The sequence below is a fragment of the Martes martes genome (assembly GCF_963455335.1).
Source record: "Martes martes genome assembly, chromosome: 5".
Classification (NCBI taxonomy): domain Eukaryota; kingdom Metazoa; phylum Chordata; class Mammalia; order Carnivora; family Mustelidae; genus Martes; species Martes martes.
Genome location: NC_137892.1, coordinates 45,408,040 through 45,426,855, shown reverse-complemented (window position 1 = coordinate 45,426,855; position 18,816 = coordinate 45,408,040). Strand labels below are relative to the sequence as shown.

Below are 18,816 nucleotides of genomic sequence, written 5' to 3'. Positions count from 1 at the left end.
TAAAGACCTTCAAGCCCTTTTACTTTTTAAATCACCTCTCAAAACTGAAAAATGATCGGAGGCTGTGATTTCCTAATCCCCATTGCTTCATGCAACAGCTGTGCTGAACCAAGGCCTAGAGCTGTTTGCAAAGGGTCCCCTTCTAGGGCCTCAGGATCTGTGGTCCTGGCCCCCCCACTCCCAGAAGGGAGATTCCCTGAAGGCAAAATGTGCTGGGGCAGTCACTGCCTCCAGCCCTGGCTCTCACCTTTTCCCCATACTTGTGGCCTCTGGTCTGAAGTACAGTGACAGCTGAGGCCCAGAATACTGTCCACACATGCCTAACTTCCCATCCGGAAGTATCGGGAGTCCCTCCTGTACTTGCTGGCCTCCTTATAACATGAAGTCTGAACACAGCAAACACGTTCCATGTTGAGTCCTCTGAGTGGCTAAGACTCGAGGACTCCAGGCCCTTCCTCCTCATGCCCAACGCAGCATGGCTCTGGCGTGTACAAAGAAGCGGGCCCAATTTCGCTGTCTCAGAGCCTGTTTATACTTCCAGCCTTCCTTGCTTTAAGTGTACAGAAATTACTCTTTGGAAGTCGACATTTTTGTGCCTCTTTCATGTATCCTCCCTGGGCCTGCTTCCCTTTCACTCTTGCATATTCTTTCCAGCCCCTGAGCTTAATGCTTCTCCCTGGACCACCCTAGCTGCCTCAGCTGTGGGTGTCCTTCGCCTCTGCTTTGGTTTCTTCTTTCTCTGGCTGCTGCCAAGAAGCCCTCTAGCAGCCAAGGCAGCCCTTGTTCCTGCATGTATTACCTGGGGCAACACAAGAATAAATAAGGCTGATCCATTCCACTTCTCTGGAATCCTGGAAGTGCTCCTAGAACAGAGCTCTGTGCAAAGAGATTCTGAGGGTAGAGCAACCTAATTTGAGACATCTTTTGAAGGTAGCAGACCCTTAAGCACTCATTCCAGCCTGAAGAGGAATCTAGGGTAAGATTTTTCATCTGCTGCCTTCCCCTTTAACACTTGTACTATCTTTGTGTTAGCATTTAACAAAATAAACTTTTCTAGGTCTGAAGTTCAGCCTTCCTGTAGGTGGATACTTGATATATACGTTAAGTCGTAATTGTAAAATTACATTTTACAAAAATGTTAGTAACCATCTCAACATTTTTCCTAAATCGTGTGTGTGTGTGTATGTGTGTGTATAAATGCTGTTAATGTGATTTAAATGTAATTTAACATATATATAAATGCTGTTTTTTAATTCAACTATTCTTCTCAGTCAATGTTACAGTAGTTTCAGGTGTACAACATTGTGATTCAGTAATTCCATACATTAAAAAATGCTCACCACAGTAAGTGTAATCACTGTTTGTAACTATACAGTGTTGTTACAGTCTTACTGACTGTATTGCCTTTGATTACTTCTCATCTCCAGGAGTTATTTTATAACTGGAAGTTTGTACTTCTTAATCCCCTTTATCTCTTTCCCCCATCCATCCGTCCACCCACCCACCACCAGTTTGGACTATTTTGAGTTTGTTTTCTAGATTCCACATATAAATGAAATCATACGGTATCTCTTTCTCTGATTTACTTCACTTAGTGTAATACCTTCTACATCCCTCCGTGTTCTTGCAAATGGCAACACCTTATGTGTGTTTATCCATTCTACTTTATCCGTTCTACTTCAGTAGACACTTAGGTTGGTCCCATATTTTGTTGATTGTAAATAACACTGAGATAAACCTAGGGATACGTGTATCTCTTCGAATTGGATTTTTCCTTTGGGTAAAAGACCAAGCAGTGGAATTACTGGGCTGTGTGATATTTCTATTTTTAATTTTGGAGGAACTTCCTTGCTGTTTTCCATAGTGGCTCTGTAAAGTGGCTGCTCCAGTTCACATTCCCACCAACAGTTTACTTTACGTTCTCACCAGTACTTGTTATTTCTTGTCTTTTTGATACTAGCCCTTCTGACTGGTGTGAGGTAATCGCTCATTGTGGTTTTCATTTGCATTTACCAGATGATTAGTGATATTGAACATCTTTCCACGTGTCTGTTGGCCATCTGTAGGTCTTCTCTGGAAAACTACCTCTTCAGGTCCTCTGCCCATATATTTTCTTCCAGATTTTTATTTAAGTTCTAGTTAGTTAACATGGAGTGTAATACTAGTTTTAGGAGTAGAATTCAGTAATTCATCATTTACATATAACACCAGTGCTCCTCACAAGTACCATCCTTAATATGCATCATCTGGGGATCCCTGAATGGCTCAGTCGGTTAAGCGTCTGCTTTTGGCTCAGGTCGTGAGTCCTGGGATCAAGTCCCTCGTCCGGCTCCTTGCTAGACAGGGAGCCTGCTCCTCCCTCTCGCCTTGCTTGTGTTTGTGTGCTCTCTCTTTGACAAATAAAATCTTTAAAAAAAAAAATACCCATCATCTGTCTACCCCATCCAGCACCCACCTCCTTCTGTTAACCCTCATTCTATTCCCTATTGTTAAGAGTTTCTTAGGGTTTGCCTCCCTTTTTTTTCCCCCTTCCCACGCATTCATCAGTTTTTCGTGAAATCACATATTTGTTTTCCTCTGACTTATTTTGCTTAGCATAACACATTCCAGCTCTATCCATGTTGCTGCAGATGGCAAGATTTCATTTCTTGTTGGCTGAGTAATCCAATATATACATACATACTACATCTTCTTTATCCATTCATTGGTCGATGGACACTTGGGTTGTTTCCATATTTGACTGTTGTCGATAATGATGCTATCAGCATCGGGGTGCATATACCCCCCTTTGAATCTGTATTTTTAAATCCTTTCCTCTGCCCATTTTTTAATTGGATTTATTTTGGTGTCCTTTGTATATCCTGAAAATTGTTCTCTTAGCAGGTACATCATTTGCAAATACCTTCTTCCATTCAGTGGATTGCCTTTTTGTATGTTGGTTTCCTTCACTATGCAAAACCTTTTTAGTTTGATGTAGTCCCAGTAGTTTATTTTTGCTTTTGTTTTCCTCGCCTGAGGAGACATACAGAGAAAATTGTTGATAAGTCCAATGCTCAAGAGTTTACTGTGTTTTCTTCTCAAAGAGTTTTATGGTTTCCAGTCTCACATTTAGGTCTTTAATCCATTTTGATTTTGCCTTTATAGTGTAAGAAAATGGTCTATTTTTCCCAACACCATTTACTGGAGAGACTTTTTTCTCCATTGTATGTTCTTGTTCTCCTTTGTCACAGATTAATGGACCATATAGCACGAGTTTCTTTCTGGGCTATTCTGTTCCATATACATTTGTATCTGTTTTTGTGCCAGTCCTTGCTGTTTTGATTACTACCTCTTTGTACTGTAGCTTGAAATCAGGAACTGTGATGCCTCCAGCTTTGTTGTTCTTAAGATTGTTTTAGCTATCCAGGGTCTTTGGGGATTTCATACAAACTTTAGGATTATTTATTGTAGTCGGTGAAAAATGCTATTGGCATTTTGATGGAGATTGCATTTACTTTGTAGACTGCTTTGGGTAGTGTGGACATTTTAATGGTATTCTTCCAGGCCATGAGCATGTGTATCTTAATTATTTGTACATCTATTTATTTGTCCCTTAAATTTTTTTCATCGTTGTTTTGTAGTTTCCAGAGTAGAGGTGTGTCACCTAGTCGGTTAAATGTGTTCCTAGGTATTTTATTCATTTTGATGCAATTATAAATGGGGTAATTTTCTTAATTACTCTTTAATAACTTCTTAGTAGTGTATAAAAATGCAACAGATATCTATTTTGTGTCCTGTAACTTTACTGGATTGATTTCTTCTAATGGGGTTTTTGGTGAGGTTATATCAACATCCTCTGCAAATAGTGACCGTTGTACCTATTCATTACCAATTTGGAATGATTCCTTTTTCTTGTCTGATTGCTGTGGCAAAAGTAGATATCTTTATTCCTGGTCCATGTAATCAGAAAATTCACAATTCCATGTGAATTTTCTCTTTGGAAGCATGTGCCCTTACTGGAGTAGTTAATTTTTCCTCACATTTGGGGACTTAACGTAGAGGCTGGATGCCACTGACCTGTGTAAGAGTAAAAGGGGCTGTGAGCAGTGTTCTCTTAGCCTCCCAGAGGTGCCTATTTTTTCAACCTATAATTGCACCCAGAGGATTTGATGCAGTAGACATGTCAGCTAATTATATGAAATAGAATTCGTTTTAGCTTCCTTTACCTCAAGCAGAATTTTAACCAGATACTTACCAAAATTGTTTCCCTCTCTTCCAACCTAATTTCTGTGACTATTTCAGGTTACTTTGTTGGCCCATTTTAATCCAAGAGCTATGAGTTCCTTGATCTAAGAGTCCGGTTCTAGAATTGAAGGATTCTGGTGAATCCTCAGGTTCATATCGAGTCTGGTGCGGTCCTGCACATGCAGCACCAAGTAGCCTGACTACACACTGGTAATTGTTTCTTCCAAAATACAAGCAGCACAAGTAGTTAAGTGTACAGAGTTCAGGGGATCTACTGTTTGAAAACCTATGCCCAGCACTTTGCAAAGCTGCCGAGCCTAGGGAAGCCATGGCTGTCTCTTGGCAAAGCAGTGCCTGGGTTTTCCGTCCTTGGCTACCTTGTTTTCCTTAATGCATTTTCTTTTCATGGTGGAAAGGAGTGGCAGGTGCCTCTAAATTTTGATTTTTCACAACAGACCTCATATCCTTCTATCACATGTGGAAAGGTTGATTTGTAGCTGGTACCTGTGTCTTCCTAATAGACCTTGTGTGGGTGGTAAAGATCTCAGGGAGTGAAACATTAAAAATGAATGAGCAGAACTAGAGTAGTTTGTCTGAGGTAGGGGTTGAGAGGGACTTCGTGAGAAAGGTTTAACAAAAGGCATTGATGTTTTAAATGCACAGAAATGCCATCCATTAATAATAAATGGTGTGGCAGAGAAGAGATGTGCCAAAATGAGTTATTACAGCATATGGATCAGTTCACGGAAGGGGAAAGTAAGCGGCATGGCTGATGTTTCTAAATTATCTGTTTGAAAGCATTACAATACAGTTTTGAATATCCTGTTTTGCTCTCAGAGCTTAAATAGAAGAAAACTTGGAATTTCCAAAAATTCTAAGTTTTTTTTTAAACCTTAATAATTTTCTGAAAATGAATTTCTGGCCCCAGCTGGCTTGAATGCCTTTTTTAAAAGCTTGAGTTGTAATTGTATGAGGAATGAAATTAAAATTACAAAATGTTAAGTCAGGTGCAACAGTTGCCTAGTGTTTTCTACACCTACATTGATTGTACGTCTAGATACCTCTTCACTACACACTCAGACTAGAGGACAACTAAACTCATCTATCTCCGTGGTTGGAGATAGATCCATTATCACCCTCAGTATTTTGATGCACAGGCTAATTCTGTACGTTTATTTGCTGTGTGTGAGAATTAGTTCAGTTAGAAGAGAGACAAATTAATACCAGCTTCACTGTCTAAAGGAGAAAATGACTCCTAGAAAAATGGACAAAAATCTGTTAAGTAAACTGGGATCTTTGGTCAGTGTAGATCCTGGTGCAGAAGTCAAGCTTTGAGTGTTATTTAATCTTCTGGAGGCACGGGGATTAGTGGCACAGGCCTACCAGAGGACAGTAATGCATGAGGTGTTTGAAATGACCCCTGAGTTGGAATTGGTGTGCTTAGTGAAAACACTAGGCTGGCTTGCCCGTTTGGGAACTAGTTTGAAAATGGATCTGTTTTATTGTCTCAACAAAACTAATTCCTCGTTGTTATTCCTGAGATGAACAAAAAAGTACTTAATTCTTGCAAATAATTTTAATCTAGTTTAAATTTGAGGTTTCTTAGAGTCTTCGAATGTGAATGCTCCAGTTGAAAATGAAGACAATGATTATATGAAAAGTCTTACTCGCCCTTACTGGAGCCATCTGTATTAGCTTTCAACTCTTTCAGGTGCAGAATTTACTTGAATTAATCTTTTCACCTCCAAGAGATCCTAGCTTGCCCTAAAAACACTTGTCAAACTGTCTTTAGAGCCACCAAATAAATCTGTTTTATAGTCCCATTAGATAGCTCGCTCAAAATCCCATTCAGTCTGGAAGGTCCTATGGTTGGATGCACAACAAATTTCCGGCAGTCATCTCTGGTACACCTCCTTTGGGTTGTTAAGAAGGTGTTGAAATGTGAGAAGGCTGGTAGTGAAATTAAATTGTGGGTCAGGGTAATTAGGAAGAGAGAAAACCAAGCATTTTCATAGTATATTGTCTGGCTTTTAGTTGCAGCTGCAAACAACGGATATGAATTTAACCAGTTGCTACAGTGCAGCTGGTTCAGATCTAGCTTTATAACTGGCTGAAGTAAAATGAAATGGCTGGAAAATTCCAGTCAAGTAACACTAGTGGGAACATGTGGAATTAAATAGTGTGAGTAAATGCTGGCCTGGATGAGGAAAAAAACCTTCAGACATAAACTTGAGGGTGGCATTGAGGACTTGTCGAGAGGCGTGGGGAGGGGGCAGGCAGGGCATTTTCTGGCCTTTTTAACAAGGGTCTTTTGTTTGGATTAGTTCCCTTGCAGGAGGTAGGTTTCCTCTATCCAGGGAAATCTGTAGAGTGGCCTACCTTCTTCCTTGACCAGTACTTTTTTTTTTCCTTTAAGAAGAAAGAAAAGCCATTACTTCAGTTCCTGACAATAACATAAATCTCAAAATTTTCTTACTTCCCACCTTGTGTGACCCAGAAGGTCCCGTCTGTCTTCAGTTCTCTTCCCTTCCACCACGTGTACCAGAGGATATGGAGTATTTTGGAGGTGAAGGTTCATTGTTTTGTAATTGTTGTAAATAGGGAAGGGAAATGGGTTTACACAAAGAAAGCTTCTATAGCATCAGTTTTTTTCTGCTTAATTAGGAGAATTGAGAGTTGGCTCGAGAAAAAATTCAAGAAGTTCAAGGGCCTGGTGTGTTTGGGAAAAACATTTGCTGTAACTAGGTTGAGGGTATTTATTCTCTGCCAGGGCCTGGGAGCTGTATTTGCCAAGTGATTTCCCAGTCACAGGGATTAGCCAGTCATGTGAGACATTTGATTAAGAGACTTAGAGAAATCTTTGCTGAGGCACGTGATTGGTGGCTGTGGATGGGATGGCCCCCCTCAACTCTGCTTTGTTCCCGAGCATTAGTAAGAAAGTTTGTAGAAGAATCTTTGTAGAAATCAAAGTTCTGATGGGTATATTATTAATTACACCCCTTGACGTTTCTACCTTAGTCTTTTTCTCGGAGCTATATCACCACTCACCTGTTAGGGGAAGAAGACAGGACACCTGATTATCAGTAAAAATCAGTGTGCCCTGGGGCGCCTGGGTGGCTCAGTGGTTAAGCCTCTTCCTTTGGCTCGGGTCATGATCTCAGGGTCCTGGGATCGAGCCCTGGATCGGGCTCTCTGCTCGGCAGGGAGCCTGCTTCCCTTCCTCTCTCTCTGCCTGCCTCTCTGCCTGTCAAATAATTAAATAAAATCTTAAAAAAAAAAAAAAAAATCAGTGTGCCCCAACAGCAACATAGTTCTGTTTTAGGAAAGTAAATGTACATTCCCAGATTTGCATCAAATTTTTATTTTTATTCTAAACCTAGATGACTTTTTCTTTTTCCTTACCAGTGACACCTTTCATTTCTGAGGCAGGAGCCGTGGGCTGAGTTTAGAGATTCTGTCTCTGGCCATTCAGCTCCAGCTTGGTGGGCAACACCACCTCTGTCCCTGCCCACCTGTTTCAATTTGTATGTGTTCCTTCCCCCAGATAACCATCATCTTCAAAGCTCACCAGGAGTGTACAGATCAGAAAGTGTACCAAGCTGTGACCGATGACCTGCCGGCTGCCTTTGTGGATGGCAGCACCAGCGGCGGGGATGGCGACACCAAGAGCCTTCTTATCTTGGAGAGGGAGAGCGGCCGCTATGTGGAGATGCACGCCCGCTACATAGGGACCACGGTCTTCGTGCGGCAGCTGGGTCGCTACCTGACGCTCGCCATCCGCATGCCTGAGGACCTGGCTATGTCCTACGAGGAAAGTCAGGACCTGCAGCTGTGTGTCAACGGCTGCCCCCTGAGCGAGCGCATCGACGACGGGCAGGGCCAGGTGTCTGCCATCCTGGGGCACAGCGTGCCTCGCACCTCACTGGCACCAGCCTGGCCGGGCTACACACTGGAGGCTGCCAATGCCCAGTGCCACGAGAAGATGCCAGTGAAGGACATCTATTTCCAGTCCTGTGTCTTTGACCTGCTCACCACTGGTGATGCCAACTTCACCGCCGCCGCCCACAGTGCCTTGGCGGATGTGGAGGCGCTGCACCCGCGGAAGGAACGCTGGCACATTTTCCCCAGCAGCAGTCGGGGGACACCCCATGGACGCCGCCACTGGGCTATCAGTCTCGGACTCCCATGCTTGATCTTTATTGTGTTTTTGTAGGGGTCGTCTTTTGTGGTTTTTTTTGGGTTTTTCTTTTTGTCTATAACAGAATTTTAAAATATATATTGTCATAATATATTGAGTAAAAGAGTATATATGTATATACCATGTATATGACAGGATGTTTGTCCTGGGGCACCCACCAGATTGTACATACTGTGTTTGACTGTTTTCATGTATGTTGGAGGTAGTGTTCTTTGATTGTACTGATTTTGTTTTGCAGTTTTGTGAAATATTTTATAATGTCCCTGCCTGGGGACCTGTTAGAAAGCACTTTATTTTTTATATATTAAATATTTATGTGTGTACCTGGTTAGTACGTATAGTACATATACACAGACACCGTATGCAGCGTTCCCTTCGAAGATGCCCAGTGACAGTGGTGGTAGCTGGTCCTGGCCCTTCAATCCTGCCTTTTCCCTTGGCTACTGATCTGCCACCCTGGGTGTGCAGCTTTCATTCGCCGCCTTCTGGGGAAAGCTGCGTCCTTCCTGTGAGCTAGGGGGTATCCTTAGCCTCCTCCTGCTCTCACTCAGTGTGGACGGACAGCCAAGTCCCGTGACAGGCACTTTGGCTCTTGTGAAACAACGCACACAACGCATCTCGAAGGGACCCTCGCCCTCCTTCACCACTGTCACTTCCTCAGAGGGCAGGGAGAATATCCCTACAGTTTTACGAACTAAGATCATGTGATCTGAGCACTTAACCGTATGTGGGGTTGAGCCAGACAAAACTGCTGTTCCAATAGGTCAGAACGGTCTAGAGGTAGCAATTTCGTGGATAAATAAATACCAGGCATTTTGTTAGACCCCGGGAGTTCTCAGACTTTTCCTCACCCCATGTCCCTGTTGCATCTATCACACCTTGCTTTTCTAATTTATGCAAGCCCAAGTTCTTTGCCTGCTTGTGCTCAGAAGCAACCCTGTTCCCTGTCTACACCCCCCCCACCCCAGTAAACCCTCCTTAATCTCACCTTATGAACCCAGAGATCAGGGTTTGTTGGATTCTTGCTTCGTATCAAGGCCCTGCTTCAGTCACAAAGGCTGCCACTCTTCCTTGCCCTCCACACCACGGTCTTCGTAACAGGCGCTGATGTATCTATGCATGACGGAATGAATAGGGGGTTAGACGACAGGAACTCTGGCCTGGCCTGAACCAGTAGGCGACTAAGTGGGTGCTGGTTAGTCCAGATATTCTCACTAAACCGTGTTGCTCCCTGGGAAGTCTTTTTATCAGATAATTTCCCTCTTAACATCTGTAGTGAATATCATTTAGTCAGTTGCTCATTTAATTTGGTAAAATTCCTATAAAGTATCTCTTTGCCTCTTGCCTTTCACTGTTGCCAGGCTCTTGCAAAATGAGAGCACCATCAACAAAATTCGAGAACCATGAGGCAGTGAGTTCTAGGGTAGGTAAATTTCTCTTGTATCTATGTAAATGTTTGGTACCAAGGAGAAAGGATACAATTTCTACTTTAGCTAAGTGCAAGAAGAAAGTAATGAACTTTAAATACCACAGCAGTTTGGATCCAGACCGTGCTCAGTTTTAGATAGCCAGGTAATTTCTGCCTTTTGCCATGTCCTGTTCATTAGGCTTACTGCCAGAGGCCCCAGCTGGCAGGAAAAGAGGATTTCATTTTGTGAAAGTCTATTTCTTAGTGAACTGAGCTAGCCGATCACCGGATGGAGCTGTGGGTTCATCTGTAGGCGGCAAGCCTCCGCTCCTTTTCTAGTGTATGACAGAATCACTTGGCAAGTCTGGGAAAAATCACAAAGGCATCCTGCCGCTTCCTTGACAAAGATGCAACACCAGAGAACTGAAACCTACACCCGTTAACCTTTTTATAAAACTGGACGGGGCCCACCTGCCATCACCTCTAAACTGGGGCTGTTTTGGTTCACCTATGGAACCATGTGCCAGGATCAGAAGCTGGTTAGCTAGCAACTTTGTTATGTAATTGAATAGAACAAAGGAGGAAAAATAGAGTACTTATAACCACTATTCTTGTGCAAACAGTATGAAAGTGAAGTAAAAGCAGTAGAACTTCCTACAGTATCTGGCTTTAGAGTGTTTATGGTTAAAAGAACCTTTGTCCTTTTCAGGAAAGTGAAACCACCACCTCTACAGTTGGGGAAAGACACTTAGGCTGTGTGGCCATATAGAGCCGGCAAGGCCACGTAAAAGCATTCTCTATCACTAGTATTTGTACCAGTGTATTTGGCTATTGCCCTTTATAACCAGTGTCCCTGCACAACATTTACAGTCCCCACAGATAACTGACAAATACAGGTGCTTCTCTAGAGAAGGACCAGATCGTTTTTCCGTTTCCTCTTCTATCTAGAACTTCTAGAGAAAATAGTACTTGTACATTTTACTTTTTTAAATCCTCAGCCCAGAGAGTTTCAGGTTGTATCAACACGTGGATAGGCTGTAGCTATTCAGAGATCTCTTGGGGGAGCTTAAAATTGGGGAAAAACACTGGTTTTCACAGATGCTCCACATGGCTGTCTTTAAAAGACTCAAAACTTTCTTTTGTCCTTTTCTTCTCTTTGTTATGCTTGGAAATACCCCATGTGTCGAGTCTTTGCAAAGAAACCTTTAGATGTGGTTCATAGGTATATGAATAAGTATCTGTGTAAAACAGTGTGTGTGCAGTGTGTAAATACTTTAAATTATTATGCTAGAAAAATAAAGTTACATACCATGCTGTGCAATGTTTGTTCTGTGATTATAGTGACACCTGCTGGAAGAGCTGCAGAACACAGGAGAAGAAAGGGAGCAAGGTTGTGTTTGTGCAAAATCCTTGGTGATCGCTGACAACCCGTGATACAGCCAGCCCACACTCACTCCTTCTCTAAACTACATCTTTCTTAGAGTTTTTTCATTTTTAAGCTTAAAGCAATTTCAAATAAGTCAATGGCTGTGAAACTGGTCCTCTGGTATCATCTGAAATTTCTGTCTTTAGTAATAGTTTTGGTGGCTTGCAGACATGGGACCTGCACTGTGGTTAAGATAGCACGGACTGCAACAACTTCCTTCTGGTGGGCAAGACTTGGGAGCAGTATTTTTTTTTTTTTTTTTTTTGGCTTTGGGAACTTGTAAATCCCCTTTTCTTGGGTGTTCTAAAAAGAGACATCACAAGATCTCCACTTGTTCTTTGTGCAAGAAGCATGCTGAAGTGAAAAAGAATTAAACCCAAACTTAAGGCAAAGGAAATCAATTATTTCTACTAGGTCAAATACTAAATGGGACAAATTCCAGCTGGAGGAAACCTACATAATCATTTCTTAAGTGGAAGGTTTAATCCATACTCTTAGTGCTTATATATAGTTCAGAATAAAAAATGTCTGAAACACACAAAATCGGATGACAGTGATAAAGCCACTGACTAAATGCATAAGCTGGTACTAAATGAACACTAAGAAATAATCCACATCACAATGAAGTCTATGCTTAGAAGTCAAAACTTCTTTTTCAGTGTACTCTTTATGTCCAGACCCACAGCTTTTCAGGGATAGAAACTTAAGCGACTGTCCAAAAACCTAACAGAGATGTCTTTGTTGTCTTAAACAGTAAACGGGGGCTTTAACCCTAAAAATCCCGTTACCTAATTTTTTTTTTTTTTTTGGTAGCCAAAACATTTAGCATTTTAATGCCGAAAGGTGGTCAGAGTAACAGTCTTGGATTGCTGCACTCCTTTCTGAGCAAAGATAATTTGTCTATGGGAACAGCAGGAAAAAAACTCTAGCAATGTCTTTGCATGTGTGGCAAGGAACATCTCCCTGCCTCAGAGAATGTAATTAATACATTAAAAAAAAAAAAAGAAAAAGCAGTTCACGGTTCCTTCTTATCTGACTGCCTAGCTCGCCATATGGTTTCTCCTTTCATTTTCTGTCTTCCAAATGGAAAAGGCATATTCACAACATTATTTAAACTGTATTTTACTCTGAACTTCCGACTCTACCTCCTCCAAGGAAACAAGATGTGTGACCCTATCAACTAAATAATAGGTTATACAGCCTCCTGTACCCAAAATATGAAGCGTATGCTTGGAGTGCAGAAGTGGTTGTGTTTCTTAGGAGTAGCGTGTAGATGTACATGGAGACGGGGGCATCTACAGCCCAGGAGCATGTGCTAACGGCTCCTACACAGGTGGAACATGCACCTTTGCCAGTTATGCTGATGTTCAAACCAAGTGAACAAACCAGTCTGGTCAACTAACATATATTAAAGTAGGTCCATCAAACTCCACAATAAGAAAGCAACAGAGCCACGTTTTCTAATTGAGAGTTCTTCAAATGGACAACAGTTCAATGACTCCCCAACTTTTTAAAATTAAAATAATGAAAACTCCCAACTCCAGGAAAAAAAAAAAAAAAGGAAACACTCTGCTACCAGACGGGTAATACCTAAGACCAAACCATACACAAATTAACCAAACAGGAACTGCACTTGCCATAAATGACATATTTTTTAAAAAAGGATCTCAATTACTAATATAGCAAATGTTAACAAATGCACAATTGACAGTAATATAGTAATAGTAGGGGACGTTAGTAAGCCCCACTGACATTAATGGATAAATCACCCAGACAGAAAATCAGTAAGAAAACATTGGCCCTAGGTGACTCTTTAGGCCAGATGGACTTAATAGATACATATAGAACATTTTATCCTAAACTGCAAAATAGACCTATTTTTCAAGTGTACATGGAACACTCTTCAGTACAGATTACTTGGTAGGTCACAAAACAAGAATACATTCAAGAAGACTAAAATCCTATCAAGCATCTTTTCTGACCACATTATGAAAGCAGAAATTAAAAGATTAAAAAAAAACACACAAACACGTGTAGACTAAACAATACATAACTGAACAACCAATGTGTCCGTGAAGAAATCAAAAAGTACCTTGAGACTAATGAAAATGGGAACACAACTTAGCAAAATCTATGTAATGCAGAGAAACCAGTTCAAAGTTCATAGTGATACAGGCTGCCTCAAGAATCAAGAAAAATCTCAAATTATCTAACTTTATACCTTAAGGAACCAGGAAAAGAAGAGTGAAGCTCAAAGTTAGTAAAAGGAAGGAAATCATAAAGGCCAGAATAGAAGTAAAGATTTTAAAAAATAGAAATATCAATGAAACTAAAAGCTCATTCATTGAGAAGATAAACAAAATTGATAAGCCGCTAGCCAGACTCATCAAGAAAAAAAGACGGCCCAAATTTAAAAAAAAAAAAAAAGAAAGAACTTACAACTGATACAAAGGATCATGAGAGGTTACTACGGTTGTTAATTACATGCCAACAAATTGAAAAATCTAGAAAAAAATCATTAATTTCTGTGAACATACAACTTTCCAAGAATGACTCACAAAAAATTAGAAAACCTGAGTAGACCCATACAAGAAATGAAATTAAGCCACTACTTTTAAAACTCCTAATAAGTAACATTTTAGGACCAGACAGCTTCACAGGTGAACTCTATAAAATATTTAGCTAAGTATTAGTACCTATCCTCAAATTATTTCAACAAAAATTGAATAGGAAAAAGTGTTTCACTTCTAAATTCATTTTACAAGGCCAGCATTATCCTGATACCAAAACAAGGCAAGGACACCACAAAATAGAAACTATACACCAATATCCCTGATGAACACAGATGCAAAAAATCTTCAACAAAATATTACCAAATTCAACAATACAGTAAAAGAATCATACACCATGATCAAGTGGGATTTATCTCAGGGATGCAAGGATGGTTCAACATTTGCAAATCTCAATCAACATGATAACTCCACAATAACAAAGAGGATAAAAGTTTTGTGTTTTTTTTTAAGATTTTATTTGACAGAGAGAGATCACAAGTAGGCAGAGAGGCAGGGAGAGAGAGAGGAGAAAACAGGCCCCCCACTAAGCAGAGAGCCCGATGCAGGGCTCGATCCCAGGACACTGGGATCATGACCTGAGCCAAAGGCAGAGGCTTAACCCACTGAGCCACCCAGGCGCCCCACAAAGAGGATAAAAGTTCTATGATCACCTCAATAGATGCAGAAAAAGCATTTCAAAATTCAACATTCATTTGTGATAAAAACTCAACAAGTGGGTATAAAAGTAATGTACCTCAACATAATAAAGTCCATTTATGACAAGCCCATAGCTAACATCATACTAAATAACGAAAAGCTGAAAGCTTTTCCTCTAACATCAGGAGCAAGGCTAGGACACCCACTCTTGCCACCTTTATTCAATGAAATACTAAAAGTTCTAGCCATAGCAATTAGACAAAAAAATAAAGAAGAAAATGAAAAGGCATCTGAATTGCCAAGAAAAGAGAAAAAGTATGCCTATTTGCAGATGACATAATCACATATACAGAAAACACTTTAGTTTAAACCCCACAAAAAAAAAAAAAGGAAACTACTAGAATAAATAAATTCGGTAGTCACAAGACAAACAAATGGACAAACAGAAACTGGTTGCATTTCCAACACTAATAACAAGCTATCAGAAAAACAAATTAAGGAGCACCTGGGTGGCTCAGTGGGTTAAACCTCTGCCTTCGGCTCAGGTCATGATCCCAGGATCCTGGAGTCGAGCCCCGCATCGGGCTCTCTGCTCGGCAGGAGCCTGCTTCCCCCTCTCTCTCTGCCTGCCTCCCTGCCTACTTGTGATCTCTGTCTGTCAAATAAAGAAAGAAAATCTTAAAAAAAAAAAAAAAAAGAAAAGAAAAACAAATTAAGAAAGCAATGCCATTTACATATGCACCAAAAAGAATAAAACACATAGGAATAAAACTTAACCAAGGTGGTGAAAGACCTGTAGTCTGAAAATTATAACACAATAATGAAAGAGGTTGAAGATGATACATATACAAAAGACATTCCATGCTTATGGATAGAAAGACTACTGTCAAATATCCATCCTATTCAAAGGAATCTACAGATTCAATGCAATCACAGTTAAATATAGATAGCATTTTTCACAGAATTAGAACACATAATCCTGAAATTTTATGGAACCACAAAAGACCTTGAATAGCCAAAGCAATATTGAGGAAGAAAAAAAAGCTGAAGGTCTCACAATCCCTGATTTCAAGATACACTGCAAAGCTACAGTAATCACAACTGTATGGCACTGTCACAAAAACAGACAGATACAGAATACAAAGCCCAGAAAGAAATCCACACTTACATGGTCAATTAATCTATGGCAAAGGAGGCAGGAATATACAATAGAGAAAGACGGGCTTTTCAACCAACGGTGCCAGAAAAACTGGACAGCTACATGCAGAAGGATGAAACTGGACCACTTCCTTCCACCATGCACAAAAATAATTCCAAAATGGATTAAAGACCTGAATGTGAGACTAGAAACTATAAAACTTCTAGAAGAAAACATACAAAATAATTTCTTTGACATTGACTATAACATTTTTCTAGATATTCATCCTCAAGTAAGGGAAACAAAAGTAAAAATAAACTACTGGGACTATACCTTAATGAAAAACTTTTGCACGGCAATGAAAATGATCAACAAAATTAAAAGGCAACTATGGAATGGGCGAAGATATTTGCAAATGATATATTCGATAAGGGATTAAAAGCCAAAATACATAAAAAACTTGTACAGCTTCTCACACACACACACAGCAGTCCAATTAAAAAATAGCAAATCCTATATCTGATAACATCTGCTACTTGCTGGAAACAAGGCCATTTATTTGGCTAACTAAATGTCTGACCACAGGGAAATCCACTCTGGTAATTTACTGATATTGCCATCATGTTTTTGATGTTTTGATGAAGTTTTGACACTTGGGGACCAACTTACCTTACAATATAGGTGGCTGCAGCAGGATTAAACACAGTGGTCTCTGGGGAGAAAAAATAGGCAGAGGACCTGAATAGAAATTTTTCTAAAGACATCCAGATGGACAACAGAGACACAAAAAGACACTCAACATCACTAACCATCAAAGAAAAGCAAATCAAAATCACAATGGGATATCACCTTATACCTGTCACAATGGCTAAACTCAAAAAGATAAGTAATAACAAGTATTGGCAAGGTAGTGAAGAAAAAGAACACTCATGCACCACTGGTGAGAATATAAGTTGGTCAGCCAATATGGAAAACAGTATGGAGGTTCCTCAAAAAATTAAAAATGGAAATGCCACATGATCCAGTAATCCACTACTTGGTATTTACTGAAAAATAATGACAATGCTAATTCAAAATATAGGTGCACCAGTAAGTATATTGTAGCTTTATTTACAACAGCCATGATATGAAAGCAACCCAAGTGTTCATCCATAGATGAATAGATAAAGAAGCTGTGGTATATATATATATATTACTCAGCTATAAAAAAGGACATTGTCATATTCATAACAATAGGGACAAAGGAAAAAAAAAAAACACCAAACTCTCAAATACAGAGAAAAAGCTGGTTGTCAGAGGAGAGATGGCTAGCAAAATGGGTGAAATAGATACAGGGGCTTAAAACAATCTTCCAGTTATAAAATAAGTACATCACAGAGATGGAAAGTACAGAATAGGGAATATAGTCAGTAATATTGTAATAACTTTGTATAGTGATAGATATTGACACTTATTATGGTAAGCACTAATGTACAGAATTGTTGAATCACTCTTATACACATGAAATTAATATAATACTGTTAACTGTACTTAAACAAAATGTAACATGTAGATACCAAAACACAAATAAAAATAAAGATCCATCTTAAGTGGAAGGAAGGAAGGAAGGAAGGAAAAAAAATCCCATTTACAATTGCATCAAAAAATAAAATATCTAGGGCCAAATTTAACCATGAATGCAAAAGACCTACATGCTAAAAATCATAAGACGTTGATGAAAGAAGTTGAAGGATGACACGAATAAATACAAAGATACTCTGTGCTCATGGATTGGGAGAATATTGCTAAATGTTCATCCTATCCAAAACAATATACAGAATCAATGCAATTGAAGGAAAAATATCAATGGTATTTTTCACAGACCTAGAACAAATAACCTTAAATTTTGTATGGAATTACAAAACACCCCAAGTAGCCAAAGCAATCTTGAGGAAGAGCAAGCTGGAGGTATCACAATCCCTGATTTCAAACTATAGTTCAAAGCTATAGTGAGCAAAATAGTGTGGTCCTGACATCAAAACAGACCCACAGATCAATGGAACAATGTAGAGAGCCCAAAAATAAACCTATGTTTATATGGCCAGTATATCTAAGAAAAGGGAAGCAAAAATATACAATGGGGGAAAAAAGAGTCTTTCCAATAAATGGTCTTGGGAAAACTGGACAGCTACATGCAAAACAATGAAATGGGACCACTATCTTAAAACATATAGAAACATAATTTCAAAGTAGATTAAAGATTTGAATGTAAGGGCACCTGGGTGGCGCAGTTGGTTAAGCAACTGCCTTCAGCTCAGAACACGATCCTGGAGTCCTAGGATCGAGTCCTGCATTGGGCTCCCAGCTCTGCAAGGAGTCTGCTTCTCCCTCTAACCTTCTACCCTCTCATGCTCTCTCTTACTCGCTCTCTCAAATAAATAAGTAAAATATTAAAAAAAAAAAAAAGACCTGAGTGTAAGACTTGAAAGCATAACAGAGCATAACACTCCTAGAAGAAAATACAGACAATAAACTCTTTTACACCAGACTTAGTGGTATTTGTTTTTTTAGAAGAATATCCTCAGATAAGGCAACCAAAGCTAAAATAAACAAATGAAAGTACTCAAAAGCTTTTGCCCAGTGAAGGAAACCATGAACAAAACAAAAAGGTAACTCACCAAATGGGAGAAGATATTTGCAAATTACATTCATGATAAGGAGTTAATATGCAAAATATACAAAGAACTCACTCAACTTATTAAACGAAAAAAGATTTTTAAAGGGCCAAGACCTTTTCTAAAGAAGACATACAGATGGCCAACAGGTAAATGAAAAGTGCCCAACATCATTGATCATCATGAACACGTAAGTCAAAACCACAATGAGATCCAGCAGGACACCTATCAAATTGGCTAATACCAAAAAGACAAAAGTGTTGGCAAGGCTATACAGGAAAGGAAACCTCATGCACCGTTGGTGGGAATATAAGTTGGTGCAGCCACTATAGAAAACAATATAGAAGTTCTGCACAAAAATTACATAGAACCACTATAAGATCCAGAAATTCCACTTCTGCATATTTGAAAAAAACAAAAACACAAATCGAAGAAATATATGCATCCCTATGTTCACTGTACCATTATTTACAATAGCCAAGATGTGGAAGCAACCCAAAGGCTTCTCAATAGATGAAGGGATAAAGAAGAATGTAGTATATATAAACAATGCAGTATT

The 18,816-nt window shown here is 39.7% G+C and overlaps 1 protein-coding gene across 1 annotated transcript in view; it reads left to right on the top strand.

Annotated features, from left to right (window-relative positions):
• RGMB (repulsive guidance molecule BMP co-receptor b) overlaps positions 1-11,149 on the top strand; it is a 30,039-nt gene extending 18,890 nt beyond the window's left edge. The window contains exon 5 of the mRNA XM_080804960.1: positions 7,769-11,149. Within this exon, the coding sequence (XP_080661086.1) occupies positions 7,769-8,437 (669 nt within the window). The 3' untranslated portion in view covers positions 8,438-11,149. The remainder of the gene's footprint in view (positions 1-7,768) is intronic.
• The last annotated feature ends 7,667 nt before the right edge of the window (positions 11,150-18,816 follow it).